The 12,546-nt window shown below is 42.2% G+C and overlaps 1 protein-coding gene across 9 annotated transcripts in view; it reads right to left on the bottom strand.

Annotated features, from left to right (window-relative positions):
* Nucleotides 1-12,546, bottom strand: part of RUVBL1 (RuvB like AAA ATPase 1) — a 71,800-nt gene that overhangs the window by 37,618 nt on the left and 21,636 nt on the right. For all 9 annotated transcript variants that reach the window (XR_008425284.2, XM_053912574.2, XM_053912576.2 and 6 more), the window contains 5 exons: nucleotides 9,328-9,479; nucleotides 5,869-5,958; nucleotides 4,969-5,118; nucleotides 2,351-2,414; nucleotides 354-552 (listed from right to left, as the gene is read on the bottom strand). Coding sequence is in view for 8 of the 9 variants with exons in the window: in XM_053912574.2 (XP_053768549.1) it covers nucleotides 354-552; nucleotides 2,351-2,414; nucleotides 4,969-5,118; nucleotides 5,869-5,958; nucleotides 9,328-9,479 (655 nt within the window). In the remaining variant the exon portion in view is untranslated. The remainder of the gene's footprint in view (nucleotides 1-353; nucleotides 553-2,350; nucleotides 2,415-4,968; nucleotides 5,119-5,868; nucleotides 5,959-9,327; nucleotides 9,480-12,546) is intronic.

The raw sequence follows: 12,546 nt of genomic DNA, 5'->3' as shown, positions 1-12,546 counted from the left end.
CTAGTATAATCAGAGATGTTAACATATATAACGTCATCAAGACCAGCTATCCGATCTTAATCTTTGCCCACTCCAAGTGAATGACTAAATCATACCACACTGTAATACTGTGGGAGGCCCTCATATTCAGTAACAGGATGGCAGTTGCCTTTGGTGACCATGATGGATTAAGGCTGACAAATGAACTACCTTTGAAAGTAAGCCACTTTGCCATGTTTCTCTCAAAATGAATATGACTTCCCTTCTTTCCCATCCTAATTCATGCATAATAATGGGTTTAAAGTGATCCCAGAGAACAAATGAACCCAGATGGAAAGTGGAAAATCCTCATGGCTGGCAGAGAGCCACCCTACCTGATGACACAGTTGCCTCGGTTAGATGCAAAGATGACGATGGGGGCAATAGAAGATTCCAGGGCCCGGTGAAGGTAGGTGAAGCACTCAATGTCCAGCATGTGGACCTCATCAACAAATAACACACCTGGAACCAGCTCAGCAATACCTTGATCAATATACTTATTCACCACCTTGTTGATCTCCCCTCGAAGTTTGTCTAGGAGACAGCAAGAGTAGACATGCAAGGTCAGTACTAGATGGGAAAACTGTCACCTTTTCTCTTCTCTCCCCATCTGAATCAACCCAAACCCAAGTTTGGAGCCTGGTTTTACTGCTAGCTATGTGACCTCAGGTAAATTGTTGGTATGTCCCTACTCCAGACTTCAGTTTCATCATCTGAAAGTAGGAATGATCACACCAGACATCACAAAACTGGCAGCTTCCCCTGAAGATGTCTTTTTTAAGTCACACTCCCTGCCAGGCATTATTACTCACACCCACCCAAACTTAGCTCCCTGCCTGATCCCAGAGACAGAGTTTGGGACCTCTGGATTAAATGAATTTCCATACACAAATTTGTTCTGCACTGGTAAATGACCCTATCTTTGGCCCTATATCACAAAGCTTAGGTTAATTAACTTTCTGTCGAGTGCTTGGACAAAGGAATGAATAAAAGGCATGTATAGAATCCTATCTGGAAAAAAACCTGTGAGGAATGAAAGGTTCTGGGAAAAGGTCCAATCTCAAGAGTTCTAAGAAGGTAAGTCTCTCAAAAGTTAAAAAACCCACCCTGGGTGGTGTGGTTCAGTGGATCGAGCACAGGCCTACAAACCGAAAGGTCCCAGGTTCAATTCCTGGTTAGGACACATGCCTGGGTGGCAGGCCAGGTTCCCAGTTGGGGACATGGAAGAAGCAACCAGTCTGTTTCTCTTCCTCTTTCTCCCTCCCTCCCCTCTAAAAACAAACAAACAAATAAAATCTTAAAAAATAAAAGTTAAAGACCCCATCTAAGGTCACAGTTCTCATTTTCCCAGCCAGCTCCTATGCTATCAGGAGGGAGCTACTCACAAACACAGAACATGAAGATTGGATACAGCATCTCCCACCAAAGCCATGAGGAAGGGATGGTCAAAAGAGGATGCATGGTCAAAATCATGGTAAAATACACAAACTATTCTTGTTAACTATAATAAGAAGACCTCAGATCACTCCACTGGCTAAAACTTAAAAAAAAAAAAAATCCACATGCTTTTGCAGGGGTGTCCAACCTGCAGCTCACAGGCCACATGTGGCCTAGGATGGCTATGAATGTTCCCAACACAAAATTGTAAATTTACTCAAAACCTTTTTTTTTTTTTTTTGCTCATCAGTTTTCATTAGTGTTTCTGTATTTAATGTGTGGCCCAGAGACACCAAAAGGTTGGACACCCCTACAACTCTTTAACATTTTAAGGTGATAAAGCTATGTGGTAAATAGGAAAGAAGAGGAACTTATCAGGAAGAAAAGCAGGGTAAACTAAAGGTCCACAAGGGAACAGCAACATTCCTGCCAAAGTAGGAAGTGCCAGGAAGCTGAACAGGGTAGAATGGAAACTCCTGGCAGGGGAGAGGAATCCAGTACCAGGCAGCAAAGCTCACTGTGCCCGGGTGTGCTCTGACAGGAGCTATCCTGCAGAGCTGGGCAAACACAATCCACATTTCTGGGATCTCAAGGGGACCAGAGACTGTGATGGCTTCAATCTCCAAAGATGAGTACAAGGATATTAAATTCAGTCAAGAGGATGTGCTAATACATAGGGCCAGAGCGCACGGGGTGTGCTTTTGGCTGTTTAAACCAGACATGGAGTATTAGCACAGAGTCAGGCTCTGAAAAAAAGGAAGAAAGAACCTGTCCTGAGGCACTTTCTCAGTTTTAGGGAGGAGTCATTCACAGGAGAGCCTCACAGAGGACGGATACCAGAATCCAGGGCCCTCCAGCTCTGCTTCTGGCTCGCCAACCTTGCTGTTTCTCTTACCTGTGATTTCTGTCTTCTTTGGCTTCATTAACTGGCCCATCATAGACAGAATGTCTTGTCCCCCCTGTGCAAGAGAAGACTTAACAGTCAGTCAGTCCTGCTTTCTAAGGCAGGTGCAAAAGCCTCACCCCCCTCCCCACCCCACAGGTTCCCAGTGTCAACTTGGCAGGAACCTGAGGTGTACAGACCCTGTAGGGTAAGTGGAGGCAGTCTGGCTTCCTCACCCAGGTGTCTGGGTAGCTAAGGGAAGCAGTGTTCGCATAGCCTTGGAGAGGCCTGATAACCAGTGTTCTCATAGCCTTGAGACTGGGTCTGATAAACTTCCCATAACATGAAGTGGGCTCACATGCGCAGAATTATGTTATGTAATGTTGTGGCAGTTTTTCTGGCTTTGTTCCCCCCTAGTACTTAAACAGGTAGGGACTCCCTGCTGGGGGCGATGATGATGATAAACACACTCAAGGGGACAGGTGCCACAATGGGTGCCATGCTGGGGAGCAAGGACCATGACATGAGACATGCAGACAGACACACAGCTTGCAGTATGCGTGGCTCTCCCACCCATGAATAAAGGTATGCCAGGCATTCCAACAGCTCCATGAATATTTTTCCATCTGCAAGAATACCATGAACCTGCCTGGCCTTGAAGGGTGGCAACACAGACCCTATTAGCTCAACTGGAAAACTTAAGGAGCTTCTAAACACAGAAGTTCTTAAGAGGTTCCCCCTGACCCATAAGAATCAAATCCAATCCTTTCATGGAAAGTATAAGCTCTGTGGAGCCTGCCCTAGTCTCCAACTCCAGTAATCTTTTTCCAATCCCACATTGCTTGATAGGATCACACAGGACTCCTACCTGTTCCCTGAACACCCAAGCTCTTTTATGACTCAGTGCTTTTGCATATTCTATCTAGTCTATCTGCCAGGAACTGCATGCCCTTTTCTGGGAAGCTCCCAGTCATCCATTAAAGTTCAGGTCAAGGGTCCTCTGTGGGGCACCTGAGTGCCCACCCCCTCCTAATGCTCCTCCACTGGGGACAAATCCTAATGCTCCAGCTCCATTGGGGACAAATGGACTGTCGAAGTAGGTACAAAGAAGTACACCTAATTATGTTCCCATGTTTCCTCTCACTTAACTCAGCTATATAGTCACATTAACCTAGTCCTGACCCAGAGCTGCTCAGAGTCTTGTGAGCCCATCCCTGCTGACTCCTAATAGGCTTGTACCCTGCCTGTACCCTCCCCACCAGTTCCTCAGAGCAGAGTCAACAAGAAAAAGCTGCTTTTTGTCATTTACCCAGCAATTTGTGATCACCTGTTGGTTACCAGACTCTGGTAACCATGGTAAATGTTCAACAGTAAAAGGTAGCAAATGTTTCCTGAGTACTTAAAACATCTTATCCTCAAAATAGCCCTGCAGGCAGGAACTATTATATCCTTTGCACAGAAGAGGAAACTCAAAATCAGAGAGCCTTAAGTCACAGAAAACCTAGAGACCCAAATCGACTAATTAGCTGAGCTCTTCAGTGTCACAGAGACACAATCCCTGAATTCCAATTCTCAGCCTAGCAATCTCTCCAAGTCAAAGGCTCCCAGGAGGATGGTTTGGGGACAGCCACTCCACAAGCAGAAGGGACCTATTGGTCCAAGAGGATTCTTCAGCAATCTCTTGGCCAAGGCTCCGAGGGATAAAACACCCAAGAATCCAATTTCAGATAAGCAAGCCTATACCCTGCTAATGAAAAGGTAGCCTCTCTTAGGATGAAGAGAAAACCAAACTGAAAGACTACCAGGCAGGAAGAATAAGGTTTTTAAAACCATACATTTCACCCTGGCCAGTGTGGCTCAGTTGTTTGGAGCATCAACCCATACACCAAATGGTTGGGGGTTCAATTCTCGGTCAGGGCACATACCTAGGTTACAGGTTCCATCGCCGGTTGGGGTGCGTATGGGAGGCAACCAATCAGTATATCTTACATGGATGTTTCTCTCTCTCTCTCTCTGACATTCTCCCTCCCCCTCCTCCCTCTCCCTCTCTCTCTCCCCCCCTCTGTCCTGACTTCTTCCCTCTCTAAAATCAATAAACATTTATAAAATAAAATAAAATAAAAAATTAACTTGCACATTACCATAAAGTCAAACTATATTTTCCCACAAAGTATCCACCTTCTACTTAGCATGAGGAGCAGATACAGTTCCCACTCAAGGCTACAAAGCTGGATTCTGCTAAGCAGAGAGAAAGACACAGCTTTGTCAGGCTTTCTGAATGCCTGCAAAGGACTTCAAGAACACTCCTGCCCTTCCGCCATTTAACACCCAGAGAATCCCACGTGTGAGCCTGCTGCTGGAGAGAAGCCACAGTCAGGGCCAGAGGCCTGGCTGGGATAAGGAACAATACATGTGAAATCACCTCACCCGTGACTACAACATTTGAGATGGAACAACTCAAATAGCTGTAGTAGCTCATACCGCTGTTAATTGCTAAATATTACAAATAAAAAAGGACCTGCTGCCCTAAGAAAAGGAAGCAAGCCTATGACAATTCACTGCCAGAGCTTCCCCACACATGCAAAAGGGCTCATGTGCAGATCATGCCCAGGTGAATTGAAGGCAGTTACCTGGGGCCGGGCATTGGCTACATCCAAGTCATGCAAGGTCACATCCTGGATGATTTCTTTCTTCTTGTGCACATCCCCCTTTGGCAAGGGGACATACTCTTCAGCTTCAAGGTCGAATTCTGTGGCATAGGTATCACACCTGCCTTGCCTCTGGCAAAAGGAGAGAAACATGAGTGTCTGTTGAGTTTTCACTGCCAAATCCCCAAAAGGCACATTGCTAAGTGAGATAAAGTCTCGGTTCCCAAGTGTGGGCCTGACAGCCTACTTGACTAACTCCAAATATAACCTACTCCTCTGGCTGCCAAGAGAAGGAAACTATCTGCTCATCACTGGGCTTCAAAAACTCAGTTGAAAAACACCCAATATTTTCTTCAAGAATATTTTTCCTCCTTTCTTTTAACTATATGCAATTCCCGATAAAGGGCAAATCCAGTAGATTAACTTGAGCCAGAGGGAGCTGTTCAGACTCTTGTAGGTGGGTGATTTATTGTATGACATGAAGTATTATGCTCATCCATTAAACAGTGAGGAACACTATACAGGACACTGAAAATCAGATATAAAAAGAATGCCAACTAATTCAGCATTCCTTTCCACACGCATGTATCTTGAGAAGAAAATACCAAAAAGATAAGATTGAATACACTGTACATTTCAATTTAAAAATGACTAGAGTTTTGCTTTCTCACCCTGTACTTCCCCTCTAAACAGGTTTTAGTACTTTTCTAACCGATTTTTTAGACTGAAGATAAAGGGAAAGCAAACTTTATTAAACATAAAGGGGCAACTGCTAACCTTTCATCAGCATTGCAGAAGACACTCCATACCCCCCCATACCCCCAGCATAAAGCAACTTCCTGGTCACCTAGGTCTCCCCATGGCAAACAAATCACACATTACCTTCACGGCTCCACTGTTGGCTTCAATGTAAATCACATCTCCAGCCTCTACTCGCTCTTTCTGCAAACTTTCAAAAATGCTGGGGTCCAGCTTAAAATTTTTAAAAAATATGTGAATCAGAGAACTATAATACATATTGTATTTACTTCTGACATACTGTAAAGTATCTTTCCATAACAGATTTAAGATAGCTAATGAGTGGAGAGAATATTTGTGTGTGCACATGCATGTGTGCACATGTATATATAAGGATGTGTAAGGCTGGCTTTGAGGGATTGAGCGTCCTAGAGAGAAAGCAGGAGAGTGAGCATACCTGTGTACCAGGCAGAGAGGCTCATACGGAGAAAGTCAGTCTCTTTTTTTCTCTTTACTCCTAAGACTGTAAACTGAAAACATGGCTCTGACTGCTTTTAGGTGACCTAAACTGTCCCTGGGACCACAGGTGCCAACACCTCTTAAAAACTGCTGTCCCTACTTCAATCCTTTGCATTCCTCAACTCAGGTATTGATAGAACTTTCCACAACTGAAGCCAGATAGTGCTTACTCTTTGTGGCTAGCATGTTATGGGCCCGTGCTTTCGGACAAAGCTATCAGTTTCCTCTCATCTATAAAACAGCACCCAGATGTGATCACAGATGTGTAAAATTCAAAGGGAAACATAATCCAGGATACTTCTCAAGCCTTTTGGCTCAAATCCCTGTGTGTGCTCCCTGTTTGCCTGCCTATTTATATAAATCTCCAGGCAGTAGCACATTTTGGGAACTCTTCTTGCTTTTCTCCAGGTCATCCACATTCAGGCCACCCTTGGTGATCAAAATTCTAGGACAGCATCTTTCATAAGCAGTGTTTAGAAATAAGTTTCTCTCAGTTAAACTTCATTTTATAATGTGAAAAAAACTTCGGCTTTGTCTCAAACAAAATTAAAGAGCAAAAACCCAGTATTCCATGAAAGAAGCCAGACACAAAAGAACACATACTGTATGATTCCATTTGTATGAAATGTTCAGAAAAGGTAAATAATATATACAAACAACAGAAAGTAGATTAGTGGTTGCAAGGGGCAAGGGGTTGCAAGGGGTAAGAATGGGAAGGTATTGTAACCAGGCATGAGGTTTCTTTTGGGATGATAAAAATGTTCTAAAACTGGATAATTGTGATAGTTGTACAACTCTCTAAATAGATCTAAATTCCTTGAGTTGTACTCTTAAAATGGGTGAGTTTTATTAAAATTATATCTCAATAAAGTTGTTGCAAAATGGTAACCACAGAAAAAAAGCTCTGCCTCTCTGGCTGGGTGGGGCCCAATGGCCTCTTGGAACACTGTTATGGGCAGGAGGGACAGTGGTTGATAAGCCTCTGACACAGCATGGGGAAAGGGAGGGAGTTGATACTGATTCCAAGTATGGTTTTCTCCTTCACACTTAAATACCCACCGTGTATTTATGCTCCATCTATCCAATTACTGTATTTTGCCGTGTACAATGTGCACCCATGTTTTTGTGCCCATTAAACATGGGATTAGCCCTGGCTGGTGTACCTCAGTGGACTGAGCATGGGCCTGTGAACCAAAGAAAGGGTCACCGGTTCAATTTCCAGTCAGGGCACATCCCTAGGTTGTGGGCCAGGTCCCCAAGTAGGGGGCACATAAGAGGCAACCACACATTGAAGTTTCTCTCCCTCTCTTTCTCCCTCTACCTTTCCTGCTCTCTAAAAAACTTAATTTAAAAAATATTTAAAAAAAAACCACGGGATTACTATACCCATGTATAATGTACATCCTTATTTTTCCCTCAAAAATTTGGATAAAAAGTGCACATTATACACAGCAAAATACGGGTATCTTGTACATATGCTCAAAGTACCTAGTAGAACTCATTTTAGAAGAAATAACTAACATCTCCCTTATATTATTTTCTTAAACTGTCCAAAGCAGCCTTATGGAAGCTAAAATCTAAACCACATGCCTTATTTTAGCTATCATATATTGGAAAGTATATACTTTCTTTTTTTTTTTTTTTTTGCTTCAAGAATATTTATATTGTTTAATTTCCCAAGTGAACTAAGGACATAATTACTGGAAAGATATCAGATCCTACTAAGAAATCTAAATAATACAGAAGGCATGCTCCTAAGATGGAAAACCTTTTAGGAAAAAGAAAAATGGTCCTTTGAAGAAGAGATATTTCCATGATCTCCATAAAGCAATGACCAAAAAACCATCTCACAGAATCAGAGAACCAAATGACACAGAGGAGCAAAGATGGAGAAATTATACTGCAAATTCTGATCAATCTACCACAGTTGGCATATGGGAAAATGGAGGCCCAGGGAGCTCAACTGACTTCAAAAGGTCACACAGCAAGTTGGAGCGTGCTCTACCACTTAACTAGTTATATGATCCTAAGATAATTGCTTAATCTCTTTATCAGCCCCAGCTCCTTTATCTGTGGGAAACTGCCCAGTTATAAATGATAATAAATATTTGTTTATTAAGCACTTAGCCCAGGGCCTGGCACATAAAATAAGTAAGAACTATGATAAAAAATGTTATATTATTATTAATAATAAAGCAAAGCCTACAATCTAGATTGCTCCATTTCTCTCACTGAAGGTTCTGAATAACATCAAAAGTTACCACTTCTTAGGTAACTAAAATAGATGACACATTCAAAGCTACAACTTTCCCCATTAAAAGAGCTCTGTGAGATAGACAATTTTTATTCCCAATTAACAGATAAAGTAATCTTTCCAAAGGCCACACTACTATCAGTAGCAGAGCCAGGATTCCCTTACAAGCTCTTTCTAACTCCAAAATCCATGCTCTTCCCCCAAGTGCCCCTGTTGCTGTCATCCTCAATGTGTATAGGACAGGGGTCTGAGGAGGGTCTTCTAGGGCTTTCCACAGTGCCAGCACTATGGCTTCTCTGCAAAGCCCTGGTCTAGGCAGAACCAATCACTGAAATTACTCCATGTTTCTAGGTTCTGACGCATACAAGGAGCTGCAGTCAGGATTCTGTACTTGGTCCCTCTTAAATCAATCTCTCATCCGTTCTACAACTCTTACCAGATTACTTAATGCCATTGGTTTCTGAGAGCATGAGCACCATAACTGAAAAATTGACACCCAGAGAGAGAGGCCTAGGGCCTCTGACAAATGGTCACAACATGGGATACAGGATGGCAGAAGGTACACTCAACTAAACACACAGCTCATGTTTTAACTAACATACATAATTTCCAGGAGTAAATATAAAGCCTGATCTTTTTTGAGCCCTCCTGTGTACTGGCCCTATACCTGTTACTGCTTTATACATATAACATCCTCAAATGGCCCTGTGACCAGCATCATCCACAGGGCATATACAAGGAAACTAGGACACAGGTTACACCACTTACCCAAGGCCACACATAGTACTGAGAGATTCTGAGGCAAGAGAAGAGTCCATAAACATACTCACTTTCAATTGTTTGGTTCCTTTGGCTGTTTTAAGTCCTATGATGACATGGCTAATGGTTTTACCATACCCCCCCATAGGGTTCTCTGTCTCACATGGAGTTAGCTCTGTGACTTCACCTTCATAAACTTCCTTGGTTTCCTTTATCCGCAGCCCTGGAAGAGAAGGCAGATGAGCCCTGGTCAGAAATGGAATTTTCTTTCTTCTTCTTTTTTTTTTTAAATTCTTACCCAAGGGTATCTTTATTGATTTTACAAAGATAAGGGAGAGAGGGATTGGGGGAGAAAGAGAAAGAGAAACAAGCATGTGAAAGAGAAACATCAATCGGTTGCTTTCTATATGCACCCCAACTGGGGATTGAACCCACAACCTAGGTATGTGCCCTGACCAGGAATCGAACCCACGACCTGCTGGTGTATGGGCCTGCCAACATTCCAACCAACTGAGCCACTCAGCTAGGGAATAAGTAAAATTGTCTTAATCCTTGATAACTTTTTTTGCCACGAAACTTCCATGTCACAAGAACTGGTAAGTCGACCTACTGATGTACATTCGAGAGTGTCGTCCTGGGTAGAAAAGTACTACAAACACAAATATAACTGAAGGAGCTATTCAGAATGCAGAAAAACAATTTTATTTCAGCTTTTCAAAGGGACTTCCTAGATTCAAATCTAGAACTAGACAGACAAACTGTAATTCTCAAAATTGTTTCAGATATCTGCTATATCCCCAAGGGGGTGAAAATTTAGTGTTAGTTTCTGATCTGGCCTCTGAACCCAAACCACCTACCCCACAAGAGGAGCAATTACATGTGCCTCACTACACCCGTTCTGACACTATCAGGCCTGAGTAAGGTAACTATGTTAATCAGAGCTCCATGCCAACAGCAGATGATACCTGACCCTGCCAGGTGTTCTGGGCCTCTAGCTGACCCTCACTGCACACCCCAAGAAATACCCAGTATCATTCACTATTTCAAGTTTTCTAAGGCCACCACAATTAATTCCCAAAGCAGCTCCCAATAGTAAAGCAATTAGTTTTTAGAATATTGTAATGAAGGCAAATGTCTCTCCTCATTTTAAATATCATCCACATTAGCTGTTCAATAAATGTTGGTTGTCAAACTAAGAATTATTGCCAAATAAATTTTTAGAACATGATCTCAGTGTCTTTTTATATACTGTTTTTGCTTCCTGAAGCAACCTGCCCTCCTTTTTGGCCCTGCCAACTCCTCCTTGCAGACTCTCAGACCTGACATACCTTTCTTCCTCATCCTCTGGGTCATTCCACAGTCGCCTGCACTCCCATTTGGCACCCACATACATGGGACCACAGGGGCTTGAAGACCTGATTACACCTCTGTTAAACTGTCAACACTTTAGCTGAGGGCTTAGCACATCACAGGTACAGAGGAATGGATGAAGAAAAGAAGTCACTTAAGGCTGAGGGGGTGTCATTAGGCAGATAATCCAATAGTCAAGAAATCTGCCAGCAGACACTTCAGCACATTCTATGTAAAGCCCAAGATTTCTAATAAGGTTGCCACATGATACGATAGCACAAATCACCATAATACTCCCAACCTCAGCACCAAAACCAAGGTCTAGCCTACATCAAACCTTATGTTTCTCCAAAATCAATATGGGCATGGCTCTGCCCCCTGGTTCAGGGGAAGAGAAAAGAGTAACTAGAGGAAGCATAAGGAGCTTCTGAAGTTCTAACAAGGTCTGTTTCTTGATCTGGGGGCTGGTAACATGAGTGTGTTGACTTTACAAACATTCACTTAGGTATATACTTATGATTTATGTTCTTTTCTTTATGTATATATATTATGCCTCAATAACATTTACACTAAAAGAAACTCAATTTTTCTAACAAAGCAATGATAATCATTAGTAAATGGTTTCCTTAAATGGGAAAACAAATATACATCACTAAACACAGCTTCTCTGAAAACACAAATAAAAGACATACACATGTGTGTGTGTACGTACACATACACAAACTCTCTCTTTCCAATTCCCTAAGTCTGGGTTAAGGGATACAGATGACTTTCTCTGAAACCACAGCCATGGCTCAGGTAAGTTAACAGTTAAATCCATTTTCAGAAGATTCTAAAAACAAGAAAGCCATTCTAAGTGTTGTGCCTGCCATAACTCAAAGGGAAGGAGGGAAACATCCTTGAGCAATACTAGTTGAAGATATGTATGGAAGGGGTCCTTAAATTGAGGTGAAAGCTGCTAGACTACACCAATAGGAATAAACTATAAATATATGACTACAGGGCCTCTTCACATATAGAGCAGCCCTCCCACCCAATCTATCCCGTACATGTTACTACCTCATTTGATCCTACACTGGAATAATGGACAATAGGAAGTGCCATCAGATCCTCATTCAACCTAGCCCTGTGAAATAGCCAAGGTAAGTACTTTTCTCCATTTTATTGATGGGATGTCAGCTCCAAGAGGTGAAGCCAAGAGAATTTTCCTCCTCCATGGTAGACCCAGGACTGGAGTCCAAGTTTTCAGGCTTTGGGACCAGTTTCTTACCACCACACATACCACAGGATCAAAACTTACTGACAGCCTTTTCTACATTACTTGCTCTGTCCTTTTCCCCCTCCCAATTAAAATGTGCCATTGACCTCATCCTTCCCTTTCTGCCTACCCTTGGATATAATGCTAGTCTCCATCTAATTTATATTTTGTCCAAAGGAAAAAATAGAAATATAAGTAAAACCCATAGATGAACAAGATATTGGGTTGGCCAAAATGTTTGTTTAGTTTTTTCTGGACAATGGCTCTAGTAGTGCTTAGTTGTCATTAACTTCATTCAAAACAATTTTATTGGATTGTGTTGTGACAGCTGTCATATCAGCATGCATTTAAAAATACTGATCAAAATTGGTGAATTTTTGTGCAGCTATTTTAATATTGAAGATGGAAAAAGACACATTTTCAGCATATTATGCTTTATTATTTAAAGAAAATAAAAATGCAACACAAAAAACAATTTGTGCAGAAGGTGCTGTGACTGATTGGACATTGTTAAAAGTGGTTTGAGAAGTTTCTTGGTACTACTGACATTTTGGCCAAATAACTCTTTGCTGTGGGGCTGTCTTATGCATTGGAAGATGGTTAGCAGCAACTCTGGCCTCTACCCACTAGAAGACAATAGCAGGAGATAGCTGACATTATCAAAATATCCAAATCAATAAAG

The sequence above is a fragment of the Desmodus rotundus genome, chromosome 10 (genome assembly GCF_022682495.2).
Source record: "Desmodus rotundus isolate HL8 chromosome 10, HLdesRot8A.1, whole genome shotgun sequence".
NCBI classification, from domain to species: Eukaryota; Metazoa; Chordata; class Mammalia; order Chiroptera; family Phyllostomidae; genus Desmodus; species Desmodus rotundus.
Note: the sequence above shows the minus strand (reverse complement) of the source record. Positions and strands in the feature narration are given on the sequence as shown.